The 23909-nt window shown below is 40.2% G+C and overlaps 1 protein-coding gene across 2 annotated transcripts; it reads left to right on the top strand.

Annotated features, from left to right (window-relative positions):
* The first annotated feature begins 8351 nt into the window (after nt 1-8351).
* crispld2 (cysteine-rich secretory protein LCCL domain containing 2) lies at nt 8352-23581 on the top strand. 2 transcript variants are annotated; one of them, XM_004543111.6, is made up of 15 exons: nt 8352-8506; nt 10712-11111; nt 12521-12639; nt 14435-14567; nt 15795-15910; nt 16308-16408; nt 16491-16673; nt 16757-16817; nt 16932-16998; nt 17344-17474; nt 17598-17641; nt 17762-17834; nt 18540-18615; nt 19797-19927; nt 21680-23581. In XM_004543111.6, the coding sequence occupies exons 2-15, from the start codon at nt 10842-10844 to the stop codon at nt 21729-21731; spliced, it is 1557 nt and encodes a 518-aa protein (XP_004543168.1). In that variant the 5' UTR covers nt 8352-8506; nt 10712-10841; the 3' UTR covers nt 21732-23581. The 2 variants fall into 2 exon arrangements, with proteins under 2 accessions (XP_004543168.1, XP_004543167.1); XM_004543110.6 differs by having other exon boundaries at nt 10753-11111.
* Nucleotides 23582-23909: the final 328 nt, after the last annotated feature.

A 23909-nucleotide genomic window follows, 5' to 3' on the forward strand; every position in this document is an offset into this window, starting at 1 on the left:
TGGGGACATAGGCGAGATAGTGGTTAACCATTTCCCTGCCTCTGATCAAAGAAAAGCTGCAGTGTAATGACATTTATTTTCTTTTATTTTAAGAGCTTTGTGTGAATTTAATAAGTCTCTTGAAATGGGAATCAATGAGAAAGTTGGTTCCTATCTTTAAATTAAAGTTTAGTAACATAGTAACATTTTTCAAAATTACACACTAGATTTAAAGTATTTTAGCATCGTTACGTGGTGAAAATATTGATTAAAGTTCCTTGTAGGTTTTCAAATCAGAAGCCTTCCCCACGTGAAACCAAAGGTCAACATTATATATAGGCCCTACAGCCTACCATTCACTTTATATCCTACCATTTTTCATTCAGTCTCGTTGCCATTTGTCATCACAGTCCGCTGATCGTCACACACAGGGAATGGCATGCTGCTTAGATAGTCAGTACATCCTAAAATCTGGTTCAGTCTTGCCGCTGGCTTCGTAGTCATTTCTGCACACATTGTGACATTGTTGATTTGCATTCTTTCTTTTCCCTTTTTAAAGAATGTTTGGATGATGGGACTTTAGAACAGATGGCTTATGCTTTCAGTTGTATAGTTTTTATCTCGGTCTCAGATGGCTGGTCAGGAAATGTGCTGGTGAAATGCTTCAATGATGTCTTTCTTTCAGTATGTGCTCCTAACTCTAATGTCTGCTGGGAACTGTTGGGATATTATTGACATAAAAAAAAATCTATACTGTCTTTTAATTTCAAGCCTCCAGCATCTATTTTGTTTATTGTTCAAATAAAGGATTGTGCAAAAAGCAGTTTGCTAATCAAGTGTAGTCTAAAGACTACCTGGCTTCATTATCCGCTGAAAACCTTTGCAGCCTCTACTCCGCGGCCTGGCTTACAGAAACATGTGCACAATAAACTGAAACAACAAACAAACCCAAAATGATCCACAGAGTCTTGGTCTACCACACATGCTTTAATTGGTCTCTTGTTTCTGTATGTCAACATGTACTATGTGTAGTATTTGTAGTATGTTATATCTCCCCCTCCTGTGGTCTCACTGGCAGCCTCAGTGCTCTTTAAGGCCATGGCTGCTCTCGCCTCCGTTTGGTTTAATGGGAAGCAGACCTATCATTGAAAAATTTGCAGTGTAAGGGTTTTCTGCCCTTTAGTGTTCTTTACTATTTATTCCTTTCTTACTATAGCTCACTCCTCTACTGCAATGTGGCTTTACTGTGAAATTTACAGTGGAGTGTAGTATTTTTCTTGTTAACGTTAGAAGGCTACTTTAAGATCTTCCCTATTATAGCCTGAAAAGAAAATGTCACGTTGGAACATCTACAGACAGACCACCTTTACTAACAAAGAGGCTCTCTCAACTGTTTCAGGAATGATGTCGTGGCCTGCTCCTACCTATGGTTTGTTTTTGTTTTTTGATTTTAAAACTAGGGCCTATTTTTCAACAGCAAGTATTGCACCATTCACTACCAGATCTTAAGTGCAAGAATGCATGGAACTGGTTCAGCACCACATGTTATTTTCTGTAATGTGAGAATATTGTTGGGCCAAGGTGACGGAAGCAACAGGAATTAGTGATTATTCTGAGTCTCTTTAGGCAACAAAGTCAAACCACATGTAGTGGAGCAGTTGAGTTTTACCACACAAACAACTAAACTGTTAACTACAGCGAGGCACATGTTTTGGTAGACAGAAGAACCATTTAAACACTTCAAGCTGCAAACACTACAGGACACGTGGTACTACTGCTACTTTCAGCTACTCCCTTTTAAGGGTTATCACAGCAGATCATCTGCCTCCATCCTGCACTACAACCATGAACCTTCTCTTAAGTCTTCCTCTTTAACTGCTGCCTGGCAGCTCCATCTTCAACATGCTTAGTTCAATATATCCCCACTCTGCACACACCCAGACCAACTTAACCTTGCTTTTTTGTCCCTAAATATCTCATCTTGAGCTGTCCCTCTGATGTACTCATTTGTAATCTGGTCTGTCTTCATTTCAGCCACCTTCCCCTCTGAACTGTATGTCATAGCAGGTCCTTTGTAAGTCTCCCCATTCTCTCTTGCCATCTTTCTGTCACAAGTCACCCTTGACACTTTTCTCCACCTGCTGCACAATAGCTGTACTGCTTTCCTCACCTCTCTGCCCTTTGGTTCGGATAGTTGACCCCGGGTATGTAAACTCATGCGCTATCACTCCCTACATTCCTACCTCTACATTGAACCCTTCTGTCACTGCTACTGCACACCTTACCATTGTCTGTTTCTTGTACATGCACCACCATCGCATACTCTGTCACTCCTGACTCCCTCATGCAGCACCACAGTTCGTCTCTTGGCACCTTATCACATGCTTTCTTTAGATCCAGAGAGATGGTGCAACTCCTGACCCACCTCTATGCTTCTGCATTAATGCGGGCGATCGTGGCTCAAGAGTTGGGCTCTTGTAATCGGAAGGTTGCCGGTTCGAGCCCCGGCTCCGACAGTCTCGGTCGTTGTGTCCTTGGGCAAGACACTTCACCCGTTGCCTACTGGTGGTGGTCAGAGGGCCCGGTGGCCTCGCCTCTGTCAGTGCGCCCCAGGGTGGCTGTGGCTACACTGTAGCTTGCCATCACCAGTGTGTGAATGGGTGGATGATTGTGTATAGTGTAAAGCGCTATACAAATACAGACCATTTACCATAATGCTCTCAAAGCAAACGTTACATCTGTAGTGCTCTTTCTCAGCATAAAGCCATAGTGCTGCTTGCTGATCGTCACCTCTTCTTAACCCATCTTCAACAACTTTCCTGTCTTCATGTTATAACTCAAACGCTATCCATCTGTAGTTACTAAAGCCCTGCACATCACTCTTGTTCTTGAAAATCGATTCCACTAAAGGTCTTGCCTCGGGTGTCAGGTCACGTTCCAAGATTGTATTAAATATTATGGTAAAAAACAGTACTCTGCCCTCTCTCCTGGACATCTCTGTGTATCTGCAGGTACAGTGATCATGGCCATGAATGTCATGGTAATTTTGGGCTTTTAATTAATTAATTTTTTAATGACTCTTTTTCCACTTTGGATCGATTATATAGCATAAATCTTTAACTACATAAAAAAAAGGCTTTAATCTATTTTGATTCTTATATACATTGTGGTAAAACGATTCAAATCCACCTCTAAACCTCCTGGCATTGCTTCCCTTCCACCTGGTCTCCTGCTCACACAGTATATCTATCTTCCAGTCATAGTTCCTCTTAAAGTTCCCACTCTCACCTCCACACTCCTGCTTTTCCTTCTTTCTAGCTGCCTCTGAATACACCTTCTGCCTCTCCTCTTCTATTGACTTTGGCAAACAATAGCACAGTTTTGAGTGGCACCCTGTTGGCCAACAGCACTGGGTTATTAACCCAGGCCCAGACCGATCACATTTTTGATGATTCCCGTGTTTGATTTGGCAAGGATTTTATGCTAGATGCCCTCCCTGATGCAACCCTTCCCATTCACCCGGAGCAGCACTAAGAGTATACTGGCTTGTGGCCCCCTGTGGCTGGGTTTATATAAAAGTTAACAAGGATCATAATAATACACTTAAAGGTCCAGCTGCCATTTCTCAAATGCCTTGGGTGCAAGCTGCAATTTGCAATGCAAGATTAGTTTCTTACTGTTCAGAATGTGCACTTAAGGATATCCATGACTTCAAAATGTAAGAGCACAATGCTCTGTGACTCCATTATTAAAAGCCCCGCCGAGGGTCACACTGGGCTCTTCAAGGAGACTCTGACTTTTCCCCTTTAATATTTACCTCCAGACTGTCGCTTATCTACTTTTCTGATATGATTAAATCTGTTGTCAAGAATCAAAAATCTCTTTAAAAGCTTCAAATTGGCCAGTTTGTATTTCCTGATAGACTCTCACAGGTCAGTTTGTTAGTTAGCTGCACGTGTAGAATCAGTCAATAACATGACAGCAGCTCACTGCATTTAGACATCTAGACAAGGTCAAGATGACCTACTGAAGTTCAGTGGATTTATGTCTGCATTAAATCAATGCCATAGATTGTAACTGCACCCTTCTAAAACCCTGTACTATAACCTATGCTATAACCTTATGTGTGCCTCCATCCAGTTGGTGGTTGGTTTCCTGTCTTGTATTAACATTTCAGGCTAGTTGTGGTGGTGTCATAGCGTGGCACAGTTTGGCTCCTTCAGTATCAAATGAGCATCATTCTGATACCATACCCAATCTGAGTATGCTGGCCCTATAGTGCATCCATCTTTTGATGCCTACTTCCAGCAGGATACTGTGCCATATAACAAAGCTTGAATCATGGTAAATGGTAAACGGCCTATATTTGTATATTGCTTTACTAGTCCCTAAGGACCCCAAAGCGCTATAGGCATCTCACACTTCCTGAATATCCTATTCAAATGACCTCCACTGTTACCAGCTCTTAGTCCAGTAGAGCACCTTTGTGATGTGGTGGAATGGGAGATTGACATCATGTCATATGATTTTATTCCACAAAGAAGAAATGCAGTTCTGGAGGCAGAAAAGACTACAACCTGGTAGTCGGAAAGTGTAACTAATGACCTGCCAAGTGAGTGTATAGTACACATTTGGGACACAGGTAAAAACAACACTGTGCTTCTGCTCTTACTCTGTTTATTTGAAATTTAGTAACCTTGAACGAGGTACATGGCATCCTTCAATAAAGATGTTACAAACCTCTAAAGCTTCAGTAAAAAGGCTTCTCCGCACCTAATTCCTGTGTTAGTGCTTACAGTTTACTAATCTTTCCCTCAGTACTTGTGATTTTATGCATTTCCTGTTCCATTACAATCCACCCACTGGCTAGTTTTTATAATCGGCCCCGTGTACCATATGGTTTCTTCATTCACTCTCCCCCAGTTTTTCCTCCTCTTTTACTGCTTCGTGTTTAGAGGTTCACTTGCTCTCAGTTCCCTTCTCAGGAAGGTAAACAACATGGCAACCAGAATTTCAAGGATGTCTGTCCAAACAAACTGTCCTGTCACAGTTGTATGTCACGGATGGTGGTTCCTCCTTGATCTTTACAAAAAGGAAACTTGTTTTCCACCCGCTAATGCTTATATACTACCCAAGTAAACAAGAAGGGGATGTTTGAGTTGTGCAATCCTTCTGTTGTCTTCAACTGAGACTAATGCAGAGTTGAGAGTTTCCAGTTTCCATTTGGCCCGGAATGAATAATATATATCAAGGTTAATGGACCCGTGTAATGAATAACATTTCTGAGAAGTAAGTTATTGTACCTCAACATCTGTAACAAGTCATCAAGGATGGGTTATCTATATCATTACTCTGTCAACAAGTGGCTACAGCACACAACATAGATAAATCCCAAAGGAGTCCCGCTGACTAAATGTAAAACAGAAAAGTACAAATCTGTTAAGCCATTAGGTTTATCTGAAGTATCTGTGCATAAAGAGTTCAAGGAGAGTGACGGTGGCACCATAAAGACAAAAGAAGGGGAGCAGTTTTAAAACAATCTGAAATATACAAATCACAAAGCTCTTGTCCTAAATATTTTAGCCATTAATGTATTCAATGCCTCTGCTCTGCAACGGCACACAAAACAAGTGTTACAAAGCCAGATGGCATTATCCTTACTCCTATCACACGGGCATACAGCTGTGTTATTAGTTTAAAGTCTGGAGTAGTAAGCAGCAAAATATTTGTTAAATAAAACACTCGAATGTATCAGAGATCACACAACCAGAAACTGCTCATCCTCATCTGCTGAGATAAGTATATTTGACACATTAAAGGGGAAACACTTGCCTGTTCTTAGATAATAAGAAATCTGGATACTATTAAATGTTACCTCATATTTACACCGATTGTGATCAAAACCACAATAAGATTCAAATCCGGAATACCAACGATGATAATATCATGAAATCTTATGCAACATGATCGAATATTCACGCTTATTCCCGGCACATGGATGGATTTATGTTTGACTAATCAGTCCGTAACGATTAGTCAGCAAGGTCAAGAACTGAATGAGGTCAGAGCTATTGTGTCATTTTACTGACCTTATCTGCTCGATGCAGCTTGTATTTATATAATTCTATTTTATAGTTCCTTAAAAATGAATAAATGTATTTATTTTCAAAATCTGGATCACAATTCTCTCGAAGCAAGATTTTCCTCATTGAAAACTGGTCTGACGTCCTGTGTAAATATGAAACGTCTCTTACATTTTGTCAGAGAATACTTTATTAGTAATGAAGCTCATCAAGCATGAGCATCACTAAAAGCATCTCTGCAGGGTATGATGGCCAGACTTCCTGTTAAACATGTATTTAAGAAAACAAAAGAAAGCAATAATAAGAAGAAGTTCAGAGCCTGTGCTGGCAGAGACCGTGTGGGAAGAGAATTTGTCTGGGGATTTAGTTTGCTGGCATGCCCTCTGAGTGCCACGCTCTTGTACGTATCTGGTATATTTCAGAATAAAAATCAAGTATACGATGGAATAAAATCTAAACTATTTGGGTCATAACACAGCTAGAACACTGCAGGGTCAGTAAGGCGATATGGCAGCATCATACCATGAAGCCGCTTTTCAGGGCAGACGATTCGTGTTTTCTCATGCAAGCTCACAAAGCCTCCTTCCTTCCTCTTCATTCTCATCCAAATGACGCAAATTATAGGAAGTGCTTTTTTACAGATAAAACCTTCTTAAAAGCTCTACCCTTTGATGTGGCTGCAATTCAGATGAAGCTGATATGTTTCCTACAATTGGCCTTCAGGCCTCCATCTGATCTGGCTGAGATGGTTTTACATGTTCATGTTAAACTGACAATCCAAGACGATGCCATTCAGATTTTACAATCACAAGAAATTACAGATCCTAAATGGGTTGTAAATAATTTATTTTTAAATTATGAGTCCCCACATGTAAGTGCAAGTCAGGATGTAGGACGGCATTCATACTTGCACTTGATAGCCATTGTTAGTTATAAACAGTTTGACCTAAAATAGTGTTTTTTCACCAACAAGGTGATTTCCAGATACATGTTAGCTGAAAATCTGGCATATCCTTGGCGTTCTGTGCCATGAAAAAAATGAGGAAACTGTCAAGTAGAGGACACAAGAAGGGTCTAAAGATTTATCTGGCTCGTCATGATTTGGTGCTCTGTTTTTGCCAATATTGCTCGGGATCTTGTCAAAACTGATGTAATTATAAACACAGAAAAGTAACATAAGATTTTGTTCAACATGTAAAACCATCTGGATTGTATCTGATTGACAGTGGTTTAATTTTTGAGTATGGCAATGATCCCAAGAACACTGCCACTGCAGTAAAAACATAGATGGATAGAAAAACACACATGGATCACTAGGAGCCATGGATTGGCCTCCCCAGAGCCCGGACCTCAGCATTACTGAAGTAGTGTAGGATCATCTTGACAAAGAACAAAAGGCAGCCAAGAAAAAGAATCCAAGAAGAACTTTGAGTGTCCTTCAAGAAGCCTGGAGAACTATTCCTGAAGACTACTTAAAGAAATTACAAGAAAGCTAGCCTGAGAGCGTCCAGGCTGTGCCGAAAGGTGGCCACACCAAAGATTGACATTCAAGCACTTACGAAACGCACATGCGTCTTATATACTTTATTTCCATGGTTGTTTACACGTTTTTCAGCAAATCGCTTCACCGATTTCCAATTTTCCTTTCAAAATATAACAAAATCGAGAGTGGCTCAAGATTTTTGCGCAGAGCTGTAAGTCATGAGATAAATTATCCTCACAATGACCTGATGGCTCTTTTAAATGGTAGCAGCACTATTTGTTTTGTCTTTTAATAACAGTGAATTACCGGCATTTATATGCAAATTATGACCGAACAGAAAATACTTCCAGCCAATGGACAGTGGTGGATGAACTAATCCAGAAAGCATCGGCAAATTATTTATTAACCATCACAAATCCAATAATTACAACTTATCGATCCTCGTGTGTGGTCTCGAGTTATAATAATGACCCTGGAATTGGCGTCGGCATAAAAAGTTTGTCCTTTAATTTCGTCATGTTTGTTATAACTGCTGATGGTCCACTTATGCGCTTGTTTCTTCTGAAGCGTTTTTTCTTATCTAAGCCAAACGTAAATGACTCATTATAATCCCACCGCCTGCCGCTGGCTGTTTTGACAGACCGCTGATTTACAATATTTGTAAATGTCCTCCTGACATTAGTCTGCGCACTGTGCGCTTTGTGTGCCAAGAACATAGTCTGCTTAAGGGAAGCTGGCGAGTGGGGAGAGACACTAATTTTTTCCTCTGGTCCTAAGGGGTCTCCTTCTCTATATAAGGCTCTCAGAGTTCTCAGGAGTTACACAGTCTCTATGTTCCCCGGGAACACCACCAATAGCAGCAGCCTGCTCCTCTCATAAGAGAATTAACAGCTTTCCGGCGCTCAGAGGAAGCTGCACCGAAAATACTCAATCTACTGGATACTAACAAAGAAACAGAGAGGTGAGCACGCTTTCTTTCTTTCTTTCTTTCTTTCTTTCTTTCTTTCTTTCTTTCTTTCTTTCTTTCTTCGAAACAACCCGTACTTTATAATGCACATTCTCTGCAACAGCAGGAAAGGCAGAACTGCCCACCTGGTGAGATTTGCTGCAGATTTATTCATGCACTCACATCGCGATATAAACTTCTGACACATTGTAACTCTGATGTTAGCAAGACACCGGTCTTCAGTGTCTGCAGCCCGGAAAGTGCCGTAGCATGATGGAAACCCTATGTGCAGGAAGTAACCTTATGAGCAAAGCATTTTAAGTGTATTTGGAGGTTATCGATATGATCAAAAGATTATATTTCATTTATGGAAGCCTATATTTTAGAGTTCTGGGACCAGGATATAACAGAAGAAATAACTTACTTAATGATGACCTTTAAGGTTTCTGAAGAAGAAGAAGAAGAAAAAAAAAAAGCCCAAACCCCCAAAACAATAAAATGAAATTTTAAAAAGTAATTGCAAATTACAAAAATTTCAAGTAACTGCAAAAAGTTATATAAATGATAGAATCTACATTATGGCATGTGTTTTTGTTTACATTCAGCCTCGTGGTGAGCTGGAGATGAGGTCAGTCCGTCTTTGGATCAGATAGGAGCTCCAGAAGTTGAAAAAGGAGTCAAGTTTACATAGACGAGATGTCGATACGTACGTGCGTTCAGGTTTTCTCCTCTGTCTGTCACTCTGGTATCGAATTCATGAGAGCCTTGAGAAGGGCCCAGACAGAGAAGCTGGTAGAGGTTCAGTGTGAAGACGGGGCACAGGGAAAGAAGAAGGGTGTGGCGGCTGGGCTGCCTGTTGGCTCACAGTTCCCTGAGCTGGCACAGCATGTTGACACAGAGCCGATGCCAGACCTCAGGCTGCATCTCCAGCCAAAGGGAAAGAGGTGAAGGGATTCAAGGATAAGAGCAACCAGTGCAAGCTGGTTTATTTTTCCTTTCTTCTCTGATCACCCTGACTGACTGCTCTTCTCTCTTTCTAGAAGTTTATGACTTAGGGATATTTGGTTTAGCTTTAGTTTTGGACGTCTTGCCTCCACCTTGTTGCCTTTCGGAGCGAGGTCAGGTAAAGAGTCAGTTACACAATATTATGAACCTTCCTAATATGTGTGAGGAATGCAGTGTTTTGCCTAATGAGAGCTGAGTGAGAAGTTGTCAGCTTGAACTCAGGTCCCCCTCAGCAGATCTCACTGTGCTGCTTGGCTTGGCTAAAATAACTGGAGTGATACAGGATGGATGTTGTATATAATTAAGGTGCACTAGGTCCAGGTGGGTTATGTACACAGACTTTTTCATACATTTTTAGTCATGAATATAAAACTAATTTATTAGGGACACTTTATGTCATATTAATGTTTATGGTCAAATAATTGAGGTTGTTATGAATAAGACAGATCCTTGTACATTAAGACTGAGGCCACTAAAAATGATCATTTAAGCATTTAATGTCACAATATGTTACAAGCTGATCATGTACACTTCACAGTGTCTGAAAAGGAAACAAAATGCCTCAAATAATCAGCAATTTATCAGATAAATCTAATGGAAGTTTATGATTATAATTTTGTTCATGCTATATGAGAGTGGTTGATTGAACTCTGTGGCCAATATCTGTTTCATACACCTTTCAGTATATTTTATGGCACTGCAAATAAACAAAAACACCTTCATAACCTCAAAAAAATGAACATTGAAGTATTTCTTTTATGCTTTGGCCTAAATAAAACCAAGCATTCAGAAGCTTCTCAAAGAAATGTTGTTATTGCAGGGCAGTTATTTTGGATTGCATCAGAGTCTATTGGCCCAAATAGTAAAACAGTCATAAGATGGCCAAAAGCCGAACTTACACAAAGCAGAACTGCAGAGAAAAAAAAGTCCACCTTTGAGTTAGGAAATTTTATTTTACTGCTCCTCCCCATCACCAGACACTCTTCATCAGTAGGAGTTATAACACATAGCAATGCAAAGGGAATATTGAAGAGTTATCAACTAAAAACAACCTGAAGGAGAGACAGATATTAAAGAAGAGTCTTGCTGTGCAGTCGTTTCTAGGTGTGTGCATTTATTTTGCAACTTTATTAGAAGAAGTGCCTCCTATATTAGTTAAGTGTGGGAAGTGTGTGTGCCCATATTTTGTAATCTGGTCATTTTCTTGAATCACAGAGGAAGGAAACCATCATTGAATCGTCATTTCCACCCTGCAGATTTTATCTGGAACTGTGAAAGGAGCCTCTCTATATCCACAAGCTGCTGTCTAGTCCTAAAGTATAAACTACGCAGCTCAAGTGTCAGGATGACCTGCGCTACAGTGACCTGGCCCCTTGTCCTCGTCCTCGTGCTGTTGTGCATCAGAGACTCGGCTTCCCTCTTCCTGCCAGACTCCAGTGAGCTCAGGAAGCTACTGAGCCGCTATGAGGAGGAAGCAGAGCAGAAAGGCACCAGCAACACAGCTGGTAACAGGACCCGCCGAGCCATCCTCTGGTCAGACCGCGAGGAGATCCTGCAGCTGCACAACAAGCTGAGGGGTGGGGTTTACCCCACCGCTTCAAACATGGAATACATGGTAAGATTATTGACCTATTTCAGTATTATCATGCAGATAAAGCTAACCTTTTACTTTACCCTGGAAAAAAACTGTTATACTTATTTCTTGCACTTGATTTTTTTATTTGCTTTACTTGAGTGGTTTTGCAGAATTCACAGTTCAGTCTTACATTTATTTACCTTATATTGAACCTTCTTCAGCTCATCAGTTTAATCACTGTGTGAAACAAGCTTCTCTTTATGCCAACCTTCATGTTTTTGGCTTTACCTTGCAAACACAGGAGTTGAACAGTAGGTGGGCGGGGCTTCTGTGCTCACAGTCAGGTTGTGCCTGAGATCACGATATAAGGAATATCTCCTTTAAGTGACATCACAAAGAGCCATAGTAAGAGAAGCAGATCTTTTACCATGTATCATCATATATATGATATATATACTCAAATGATATGAACACAGGATTATATATAATATATATAATGATATATAAACATAACAGCTTCTCAGGTAATTTTCATCTGTCAGCAGCACCAATGAGGTTGGTAATCAGGGTTTTAGTTGACGTACAAAAAGTGGTGTTGCCGTAATAAAAACAATCGTTTCTCTCTGCTGGAAACATGTAGTCAAGATGTTGAACTACTGCCAGCCTGCTGTGCCACGCTTTTATGGGGAGGATAATAATGCTGACTCTGTCCTACCTGCAAACAGCTCAGCACATGCGGCTTGGTTAAAAGAGGAAGGAGAATAAGGCTGGAAAAGGGAAACTTAAGGGACCGCATGGCACATTAATACATAAAGTAGGAGAGGGATTATTGTGGAGACAAAAATAAGCTTATTGAAAACCACGTGCTCCATAAAGTTGAGAGAAGCAGTGGTGGCCTGTGTGTCTCTGGAGTGTGGTTACACTGTGAAGGAAAATGTCTGCAGACTGTCTTTGCTCTCTCAAATTCCAGCGAACAGGCAGTGGATGTGTTTGTGTTAGTGTAAGGGTGTTTGGAGTTACAGTGCTGTCTGTGTGTGCATGTGTTAGCGACCACCAAAAGGCTGGAAATTTACTGAAGGGATGTACTTTGAGGGGCCATGGTGTATGGAGTGTTCAGTCACTTCATAGTGCCCCCCTCCAAAGTGGGAGTCAGGTATCTTCTCTGTTTTCCACCCTCTTGTCCACTGCTATAATAAATCCCACTGAGGAAATTTGGATAATTCAGCTGTGATTGCTGGAGATTTGTAGTGGACCAAGGCCAGGCGCTAGGAGCTCCGCTCAAATGTCACCATCTAAGGATATTGTTGTACTTGTGTGCGGCTTAGTTTCAGCTTAATGGGAGAGAAGGAAGTGCAAGAGCAGAAGAGCAGGTTGAGGGAAGGAAAGCATAGTGTGGATTGCACTTGATACAGCAGGTGATGAATGATTGTTTTCTTATATGCATGCAGATTTGGGATGATGAGTTGGAGCGATCTGCCACTCAGTGGGCAGAGGAGTGTCAGTGGGACCATGGACCTCAGGACCTGCTCATGTCTATTGGACAAAACCTGGCAGTTCACTGGGGCAGGTGAGACACATTCTTATTAAATATGAATATTTTATTGCTTTATTTTGGAAAATGACTTTTTTTCAAAATCTGAGAAAAAAAAATCATTGGACCTTATCCTCTTCTGTACTTTGTAGATTATTTGTTAGACATTTGTAGGAATGCGACCACCTTTGATGTTGAATAACCATCTAACTGATGTCATGGATGTTTTTTTTATGTCCATTTGAGATGTGTGGACGTCCTTGTTAGAATTTCTGGCAAGAGAAAGTTCATCTAAATGTGTATATAATGTATATATTAAACAAAATAAGGTAAGTTCACTACACAACAAATAAACTGGAATTTAGATGTAAAAACTGTAAATGGCTAAAAAAAATTTTTTTTAGTGATGCTAGACATCTGTTGACAACCATGTACTGACCACATTGCATTGCTGTTCAAAAAACAAAACAAAGCAATGAATTCCTTCTTTGCAATAGTCAAAACTTTATTTCTCACTTTGTAAGAGCGTGAGGAGGCTTGTGTTCTACATGCGTTCATTCACCTTATTGTGACCAGTTTTGATGAAGGGGATAACACCTGGTTTTCAGCCATGTTTGCTGGGTAATTTGTATTAAGCAAAATACAGATAAAAGACTTTAATCAGTGGACGTAAGGCTGTTAATCAACATGGCCATGCCCCCTAATATTAAGTCCCAAACAAGTGAGTTATAATCCCACTCCTCCTCTCAACTGTGCAGTTTTCGTTTTAAGTTAAACCAAAAAGGGCTTGTATGAGTTTGTAAGAATTCAAATTTCATAGCTAAAGTTGGGTCTCAGCCCTTTAAGGTGGCTGCTTGATCAACAGGAGTTTTAAACATGCTCTAGGACTAGCACGGTGGAATTGTTAGTCAGTCAGTCCACCATTTTTAGCCCAGAATAAAAAATCTGAGCAGCTACTATATGGATTAAGAGCAACTTTATTTCCACTGCTCCTTTAAGCAGATTTGCAATCATTTTTCTGAAGGCTATAAATCTGAACTTTAACTGAGTGGCAGTTTTCTTGTAGCTTTTTTGTACCAAGTGACTCCTAAATGTCCTTATAAGAGATTATCATCAACTCTAAGCAAAAGTGATGAATGTTGTACTTGAGCTACTTAAACTATAACAAAAGTGTCAGTGCATGAACCATAGGTATTGCTAGTCCTTGTTCATATGGAGTCTGCTATGAATGAGGTTGTGTGTGTGTGTCCAAGTGGACATCAGACAGTAGGCCTCTGTGTTTAATAGTGTATGGCTATCGCAGCAGGTGCCCTTCCAGGAATCTGCCCTCATTCTCACAAACCCATTCCCCCTTCCTACTCCCTTCTTTTCTTCCTGTGCCAAAAAACCCTGATGCGGAGTCATTTTTTCACTCCCCCTCTGCTCTCCATTTATAAGCTCTGCACGTTTCAACACCGTAAAAAGAGATGTTTATAATAGGAGCTAGAATTGATTTGTTAAACTGGGAAGCTGTGTTTAGCTTTGCTCTAATTCTTTTTGTTGTTGTCTTTTAGCTTGAGTTGATTCCCTCTGTTATGGAGGGAACAGACTGCTGTTCCGTGTGCCAGGTTATATTCAGACTCATCATTTGAGGACAAAAGGGTTAGAGCAAGGGTAGAGCAAGGCAGGTTCATGTAGTTTCTCAAGTCTAGCCAAAGCACCTGGCAGATACCCCAGATGTTTCCCTTTTGCCCCTGGTACCCTGTGACTGAGCCTACTGTCTGTTTGTGTGTGTGTGTGTGTGTGTGTGTGTGTGTGTGTGTGTGTGTGTGTGTGTGCGTGTATCCTACAGATACCGTTCACCTTCCTCCCACGTCCAATCCTGGTACGATGAAGTGAAGGACTACACCTACCCCTACCCTCATGAGTGCAATCCCTGGTGTCCAGAACGTTGCTCTGGGCCAATGTGCACTCATTACACCCAGGTGAGACAAATACAAGAAAAAGGTTTGTCATCTTTGTTTGAAGCCCACAATTAACTCTGCATAGCATAACACAACTGAATCTCTGACTTAAGTGTTGGTGGTCAAGTCAGAATGTGGGTAATGTTGGCACCATATTTGGACAAGTAAAAAGAATACATGAAATTTCCACTGCACCATCTGCTGCATTGGGAGTCTGACAGTTTAAATTTAAGCTGGTGGACTGCTCTTTTAAGAAATCCCTGAGCAGTAACTTATAAACCTGCTCTTAACTTGATCAATTACTACAAGAACCTGCAAAGTTTGATAACTTGATGCAAATAATTCAAGAGAAGGGACAGAAAAAAGTTTGTTTTTTTAAAAAAAAAGAAAAAAAAAAGAAAGAAAGACGCTCAAAAGAAACAGGAATGAATGAGCCTGCCTCATCCTTCCCCAGACATTACTTTGTGGATGTTGGGATGAGTTTACAGAAACATTTAGACTCCTCCCTGAAACCTGATTGCTGCCATCTGGTAGTCATTTTCATCCCACCAGACATGCCACACCGTTTGACCTGGATTCTTTTGAAGATGCTGCAGAGTGGGCAATGCCAAGTCTGAGCATCACCACCTTTTCTCTGTAAGTGCCGATACACGTGCAGTCCAGGCAGTCAAACCACATTTTAATCGCACTGTCCTGGATTACCAGCACTCACCAGCTGACTCACTGCTTCCACTGAACATTCCTGAAGGGGGAGAGTGCACGTTTGGGAGGAAAGCTTGGAGACGCTTTCGAATATGATGTCTTGTATTCCCTGTCAAATGGCACATCATTCATCTGCAACACCACTGCAGGAGCTTTCTGTTTCGTGAGCTGCGTTATTTTACTGTGGACAGTTCTGGGGCTTGGAGAATTTCTTTCCAAGTTAAGATATTAAAAACTGACATTTCCTCCTTCTAACTGGATGATGAAAATACTCCCGGTTGTGTCACAGAGGGCAAACTGGGTTCACGTGATGACCACGTGACTGAAGAAGAATAACAGAACAGGCAGTCTTGGAAATCCCAAAGGCCTCATTAGTTATAACTGCCTAAATAGGTGCTTCCTCTGGAATGATGGTGGACCTATCGGTTGTGAGGAAAGAGAGGCAACAAATCTAGGTTACGAGATCGACTGTTTACTTTTCTGTGTGTCCTTTCGGAAATTGTACGTGCTAATGTTTGCCATTTACTTTCCCCTCCCCTTTTACAGCTGGTGTGGGCAACTACTAACCGAGTGGGCTGCGCTGTGCACGTGTGCCCAAGGATGAACGTGTGGGGAGAAATATGGGAGAATTCTGTTTACCTTGTGTGCAACTATTCCCCAAAGTAAGATCAGTATTCCTCCATGCTGTACTGATCGTTAACACCTCTGGTCTCCAGGCTCTTGTTTACATACCTTCTCCTTACAGGGCTCACAAAAGCTGCATTTTGAGTTGTTAATATAGTTGTACTGTAGATAAGAAACACTAGCTGTCCAAAGCATTCATATGACATATTGTTGCCATTAAAATTCCTCCAGAAGTCAGAGTAAAAATAGTAATTATGAGGTACGGGGAAAGAAAATAAGAGCAGAGTAGGAGTTTGTTTTCCAGACAGCCTATGAGATGTAATTGCCTTAGAGACAAAGAGGAGTGTTTTTGCTACAAGGTCACGAACCCAGTGACGTTGACTCATGGTTAATTTCCACCTTACTCAAGACGCCCATTGTTCAAAATTTCTGCAGGGGCAACTGGATCGGAGAGGCTCCATACCAGCATGGCCGACCTTGTTCCCAGTGCCCTCCAAGCTATGGAGGAGGATGCAGAAATAACCTTTGCTACAAAGGTGAGCGAACCCACGCGATTTTCCCTCAGTCATTTTAACATTAAACTGGTTACCAAGCTGAACCCTATCTGTCCTTTTACAGACTCTCAGCAGCCAGAGATTGAAGACATGAATGAGGTGGAGAAGCCTCAGGTCCCACTGCCACCTCGTACCACTGCCAGACCTAAAACTATTGCTCCAAAGAAACCTGTGTCCAGACCCTCCAGTCCCAAGAACACTAATCCCAGGACAACGCCTTCAAAAGCTCCCAGCAGCACTTTTCTTGGTAGCTATAGCAACTGTATACCTATCAAAATCATCATGAATTTTAATATTTTACACTTTTTAATATGTTTTTTTCCCTTGCAGCTCACAATATTAAGTGTGAGACAAGACTGCGAGATAAATGCCGTGGCTCAACCTGCAGCAGGTGAGGTTATTTCAGTGTGTTTTAATGTAAAATTAGTTTAAGATTTGCAAATAAGATAACACAGTTTGCAGTATCCATGCACTGTGGTGGCCAACTTGCTTTCTGACTCTGCAGATACAACTGTCCTGCTAACTGTGTGCAAAAGAAAGGAAAAGTTTGGGGAACTGTCACTTATGATGTGGTGAGTCTGTCCTGTATGAAGCAAACTTACTGCATCATGCAGCAGTTTATAATGGGACCGTAAACGTGGTTTAGTCTGGTTTCACACTGGACGACAACATATAAGGCACTAAATAATATCTCATATGTATCCTGTATGTAAAATAGGCTTCAGGACATCCAAGTTTTAGGTTTTTCCTAAAATTCCGGTTTTATCATTTATCCTAATCTAATGAGTGTTGTTTTCACATTTTTTAAATTCTTTTCTCGCATTATGGAACTGTTTTGATTTGGTATTTGATTTGTAAATAAGAGCTTTGCTATTTTTACAGGATTTTCACCCAGCGTTTGTTTTTCATTGTTTCAGCAATCAAGTATTTGCCGAGCTGCTATCCATCATGGTGTGATTGACAACAACGGAGGACTAATCGATATCTCCAGAATGGATAAGTTACCATTCTTTGTCAGATCTACAAAGAATGGCATTGAGTCTCTCAGGTAGATATATGTACTCTGAAGGGAACATATAGGAAACAAATGTGCCTGCTTCTGTGACTAACACAATGAAATAATTTGGTTTCGGAAGACTTTACAGGTTTCTAAATTTGATGTGTTTTACAGTAAATATAAAGCTGGAAATGCCTTCACAGTGGCCAGAGTGAAAGGTAAGTGAAGCATTTCTTTTGTTCGGAGGAGCTTTGAGTCACGATTGTGTGCTGATTTGCATTATTTTCAGATATATATTAGAGTTTTAAGTGATTTTCTTTTCTCTCTCTCTGTGACAGAAATGACAGCTGATTGTTACACCACAGTGGCTGAAATCTGCCCTTACAAAGAACCAAACTCACACTGTCCAAGGTGTCACCACACATCCAACATTTGATTACTCAAAAACAGCTTTTTACTACAACAGTAGATGACATATTTAATGCTTGTCCTCTCAGATAAAAAGTAAATTAAAGTAAATGGACACTTGGTGTTTGTATTAGTTATTTACATTATTGTACAAAGGTTCTGAGACACCCCACATTTCTTTATATTTTGCTAGGAAAATGGGAAATAGTTTCTTGAAACTTGTGCAAACATACATAGAAACATGGTGTAAAGGGCTAAAATAGAGTTTGTACAATTCTGATGAGCTGCAAAATCAAAATTTGGTACGAGCACCTTCATTCTTCAGCATACATTAATAGTTTAACAAACAATAAATATATCCCCCTGAAGATTGTCGGGTAAAAGGACATAACTGAAAATCAAGAACAAGAACAAACAAGTCTGGCTCCTTGGAAGCGAAATATGAAGAAGGGTGGGAGGGGTGGCCCAAGACTTTTGCACAGCACTGTATGCATAGCAAATAAATAGTTTCGAATTTAATATAATGCAGTTGAAAATAAAATGTAAATGTTTGTCTTTTTGCCAACTACATCCGTTAACTGAGAATATAGGAATGCTAAATGAAAGTGCTAAAATATTACCACTTATTGAAGAAACCCTCCCATAGCAAAACATCTTTCTATGACTCTTGTCTGTCAGATTTATACTCAAGTGCAATTTGTTTCTCAGAGTCTTCTGTCCAGAGAACTGCAAGGCTCAGCCCTCATACTGGTCGCCTGTTATTGGAAACAAGATTTACACAGATGTAAGTAACACTAGCTTCCAATCTGTATCTTCTGAATTAAGGGGCAATAAACCACAATCAAGTAAACGTATGTGTTTCAGTTTGTGCAACTAATACACAACCTACCTGCTGGTGTGTACTTTTATGTGCTTTTAAAGTGTATGTTTTATTCCAATAATGCTAGGATGGTAGGAATAAAAAATAAATAAAAAAAATTAGCTGATTGTTTATTATAACTTGTTGGCCTCCTCAGCAAAAACGGGGAGATGTCTGAATGATTATGTCTGCGTGATTATGTTGCATGGCCATGAACAACAGCTGAATCATAGGATCATGGAGAATTGGAGTAATGAAATGACAAACCGGAGAATGTCTTTGACTCTATAGGGCTTTACCACTCAAGCATTATCTCAAACTAAGTGCCTCTTTTTCACTGAAGAAGACACAGAAAGAAATACTCCTAGGAAGACTGGTTTAGAATATCTCTCTGAAGTGACTTAAAAAGATGTTTACAGTGGAGAGGACACTGTAAAGTGCCCTTCAGACTAAACATATCAGATGTAAAATGTAAAAGCTTTTATGTTACTTTCGAAGTTTATTTTAGAGCTGCTAATCTGTGAATTCACATGAGGTCAATGCTGGGTTTAAAGAGCTTAACCACTGATGAAACTGACTCTTAACCAGATCACAGGTCCTCTGAGGTCCTGAAACAAGCACACTTGACTCATAACAAATGCCCAGCACCCAGGAATGCTTTGCAATCTGAGGCACCCACATCTGTTTCCACAGTGGTGTATAAGCTTAATGTTGGTTAAACATGAGGCATAAACTGTCTGGTTACAATCTCTGGTAGGGTGTATGGACAGTCTGATCTATGTTTGGAGTAGAAATGATTGATTGTACTCCAAACTGTTGATAAGAGCTCATGGTCTGTTTTGCTGGAGCCATGCTTCTGGCTCAAACTCTACTCCTTGAGTGTGTGTGTGTGTGTGTGTGTGTGTGTGTGTGTGTGTGTGTGTGTGTGTGTGTGTGTGTGTGTGTGTGTGTGTGTGTGTGTGTGTGTGGTTGCTGACGTCTTTCTGTAAAATATATTTCATGCTGTATTAAACAATTATTAAACTGAAGTAATGTTTGCACAGTGAAAAAGTGGTTTTCCATCTTTTTAAATCCTCTCTCAAGTTCACCATATCTTCTCTTCACAGAACTCCAGCATTTGCAAAGCGGCCATCCATGCAGGCGTAATCAAACCCAATGGCGGTTTTGTTGATGTTTTGCCTCTGGACAAGAGAAAGAGCTACACAGGAGTTCTGAAAAATGGCATCCAATCTGAAAGGTACTGCTCCACAGGGATTTTGGAGATTACTATTATTCCTGACAACTATGTTTAAAATGTAGCCCTTTAAACAAGCAATTGCCAACAGTGAGGAGTAAAAACTCCTTTTAACAGGAAGAACGCTTCGGCAGATCCAGGCTCTGTTAGGGGCAGCCATCTGCCACTACTAGTTGGAGGTCAGGGGGGAAGTTAGGATAGCAAAAAGGCACACCGTGGGAGAGAGAGGCAGAGTTTAGTTATTAAACGAAATATAGCAATGGTGTATAAACACATAGAGAGGGAAAACACATGAGTAAAGAAGAAAAGGTCAGTGGATCAAGGGAAGCCCCAGCAGCATCAGTAACTCAAGGGAGGATTCAGAGACACCTGTTCCATCTCAAACTATATGCTTTATCAAAAAGGGACATTTTATTTCTCTTTTAGGAGGAGTTAATTTAATAAAAATCAAATTAAAGTTAATCGAAGGTGGAGTTTTATATCAAATTTTGTATAAAGTGTAGTCACCAAAAAGTCAAATGCAACTGAAATAAAAACCAGAAGCTTGCTGAAATTTAGACAAGTAAACTGTCCAAGAGAGTCTGAAATAGAACAAGGCACTTTTAGCTGCTCCCTTATTTCGAATGGATGGACACTGGATGCTTTTCCTGATACAACTCTTTCATTTCTCCAGGTTTAGGACCAGACCTGAGATTACATTAGCTCGTGACCCCTTGAGACTGGGTTTGTGTCTCCTCCCAGTCTCAAACTGGGGATCTGTCGTGTTTAAGGTGAATGTGTTAACCATTACACCTTGGAGCTGTAAAAGAGACTATAAAATATGCCAGAGAAAAGTGCTTTTATTCACTATACCCTATCTTGATTTATGTGCACTGTAATACTGCAAGTAGTGGGTTCCCTTCATGCACACTATGCTTCTCAAATCAGTCTCACATCTGTGGCCGGCTCCAGTGGACTAAGCTCAGGCAAAGAAGCCCTTGTGGCCAGTTCTAGTGGCATATGGGGTTGTAAGAGTAATGGTGTGGTTTGGTGTGTGGACGGCCCACACATGGGACCTTTGCTTACTTTACTCAGGCATTTCAATTGAGTGTGCAAAGTGCTGAATGGTCAAAAGCATGCCAAGTCTTATTCTCTGAAATCTAATGCAGAGCTGTGAAGGTTTCACTCGGGGCATTCGGATAGGAGGTCAGTAGATGGCTGAGAGAAAGTCTGTGCCATGTGCCAACATCATGGCAGGGTGGGCAGCTTGGATTACTGGGGAAGTAATCACATCCTATCCAATTACTCGAGGCTGGAAATGCTGTCAGCCACTTAGAGTGCTTTCCTATATGGACAATTATTTGTGATTAGATACCAGTTGCACTGGCCTATCATGATTATGTAGCATGGCAAGACTTTGAGATATTTCCGCTAATGAACAAATTACAGCCGTCCAGTTCAACACATGAGGTAATTGGAAGATTCAGTCACAGAAATATAAATACAATGAGTGATTCTGCAAATGTGTCCTTTCCTCCTAAATGTATCATGTGCACCATGACTGTGTGCTTTTGATGGCTCTGATTGGTTGAGGAACTGGAGGGGTCTCATTTGACTTAAAGGAGCACACAAACTCACGGGAAAGCAAGATTATTCCACATTTGCTCCTTCACCTTTGATCAGGCTTCTGAAATTTGCTTCTCAGAATTTTGAAAGAACATACTTTTTCATGGTGTAGTGATAAAATTAACACTTTTTTGTCATGTCCATTTGCAGCAGAAGCAACATGGAGGGAGGATCCTTCCGAGTCTTTACTGTGAGGCAGTGAGACTTAAGTTCAGTAACCTGAAGACCAACAGAGTCACCTCAGCTGCTCTCGAAGAGAAGAAAGTGCCCATAGCTTTGATGCCATGGCTGTTTGTCTGTCCCATCTGACTGACAGAAACTTTCCCCACTCAGTTAACAAACAGTAGTCATACAGTAAAATTCATCCACTCATCCAACACATTGATAGTCCTTCATGTTCCTTCATCTTTTCTTAGACTTACATAATCTGTGAATACAGAATTTTTTTTTAAATTATATTATATAAAATGCATTGAACAGCTGGTGCTGGAAGTTTTGAGTTAGACTTGTGTTACAAAAAGCAATATGTTTACATTGGTGTTCTTATTACAAGTGTTATTTGTTTTTCATACACAGGAATGTATCCAGATCACACTGTATTTAATCATTGTGTACAGAATATATTATATTTTGTTTTTTTTAAAGAAATAATAACATGTTTAAGTTCTAGCCATTTAAAAAATATATAGCCCTCTTCTTCATCATTGCTTTTCTAATTCTTAGCAGCGAAGTCCAAGTTTAGTGTGAGCAAAGATGTTTTGCTGGGTTTTTTTGACCAGAAATTTTGAAGCACAAATATTCTGCGAAATGAATGTGTATAAAGGCAGCAGGCACTGCTGGAGAGAAGTAATATTTTCCTTAAGAAGACTAGTGTTGCTTCAGTGCCTGCCATGTGGATGGAGAGCCGGTGTAGGTGAGACAGTTTGTGCACTTATAATAATAAGTAGTAACATCCCAATTTATATTTATTAACTGCTCAGTGCTTTCTTCTTTTCTTTGTTTCTAATAAATACATTTCATGAAAATGCAAAATGCTCCCCCCCTTCCCACGTGAGACCGTTGAATGTGTTGCATGTTTCAGGTACAAAGAGTGCTTTTTGTTCAGAGACTGGACCACATTGTGAAGGTTTGACACTAACACTGTGCAGAACACACAGGAGACAAGTGTAATATCTCTCACCATAGTGGATTAAAGCACGGTTGTGTTTGGTCAGGTCTGATTAATAGTTTTGCTCTTCATTTAGCTCTGTGATATAATTTTACATGCACAGACATGAGGGAATGATACTCAGTAGAAACGAATGAAATAAATGTAAAGTCCATTTTGTGTAGAAGTGCTGCCCTCCTGCAAAACACACCCAACATCATAGTCCCATTTAGCCCGTTTAACCTACCTGCTGGTTTTCTTCTTTTCCAACTTCCTGTCTCTTTATCCTACCTCAGTCCTATCGCTGTGCTTAGTATTTAGATCTTTTCTATGTGGGAATTTTGTGGAAAACGCTAAAGGTTTTGTAAAGTTGTGGGATCTGTAAATACTAAGATTTTTGTTTTTGAATCATCTTTATACAGTAAGATTAAAATTAAGTAATTGTGTGAATTTGTTTCAATTGTCTTGGATGTATTGCGTTTATACAGGTTTAGGGTGCCTTCTATACTTTTTGCACAGTTTGAAAATCGAGTGTCTTACAAATCCCAGTGTACACAATTCTTTTTTTCTTTTAAATTAAAAAGTCTTGTCAAATATGATATTTTAGAAATCATTACGCATCATGGGTGTTATTTTGTGATTGTTTTTTGTGTGTTTGTGAGCAATAATATTTGAAGAATGAGCCGCTTTACTAAGTAAAGGATAATATCCATATCCAGAAAAGTGAAGCAACCCTTAGCTTACTCTTAGCTACATAAGGTCCTGACTTCATGACCATGAAATGTTACAAGTCTGGCTTTAACTGGTGTCCACAGTAACGTGGTTGAAACCAATGCCTGTGCAGATTGCAAAAAAATGTATTTTAATAAGATCTTGTAACTGTATTAAATGTACTTTGGCCTCAATGTTGGACTAAAATCTGTGTGACATGAATTATGAATGAAATTTAGATCCAGGCCACCCAGGATTTGTCCATTATCTTTGGAAAAATATAACTGACCATGTTCACAACCTGGCTCTGCTTCTTGTGGGCACAAGCATAATGGGCGGAGCTGAGCAACACAAATAGGGATCACTTCTCACGGACTTACACATAATCTGCCAATAGGGTCTTAATAATACAGGAAAGAAGAAAGAAAGAAAGAAGTCTGTCTGCATGACTATAATATCATCATCCTGTAATTCCAATTAAAAAATCAAGGCCAAAGGTCATGTGTTATTTATGATTGGGGT

Source organism: Maylandia zebra, linkage group LG1, assembly GCF_041146795.1.
Source record: "Maylandia zebra isolate NMK-2024a linkage group LG1, Mzebra_GT3a, whole genome shotgun sequence".
Taxonomy (NCBI): domain Eukaryota; kingdom Metazoa; phylum Chordata; class Actinopteri; order Cichliformes; family Cichlidae; genus Maylandia; species Maylandia zebra.

Excerpts from the sequence above, each read along its gene's own strand:
- crispld2 (XM_004543111.6), top strand. The coding sequence starts at position 10,842 with ATGACCTGCGCTACAGTGACCTGGCCCCTTGTCCTCGTCCTCGTGCTG. Across the intron at positions 16,409-16,490 it reads AAATAACCTTTGCTACAAAG|ACTCTCAGCAGCCAGAGATT; the intron begins GTGAGCGAACCC and ends GTCCTTTTACAG. Across the intron at positions 18,616-19,796 it reads GAAACAAGATTTACACAGAT|AACTCCAGCATTTGCAAAGC; the intron begins GTAAGTAACACT and ends TTCTCTTCACAG.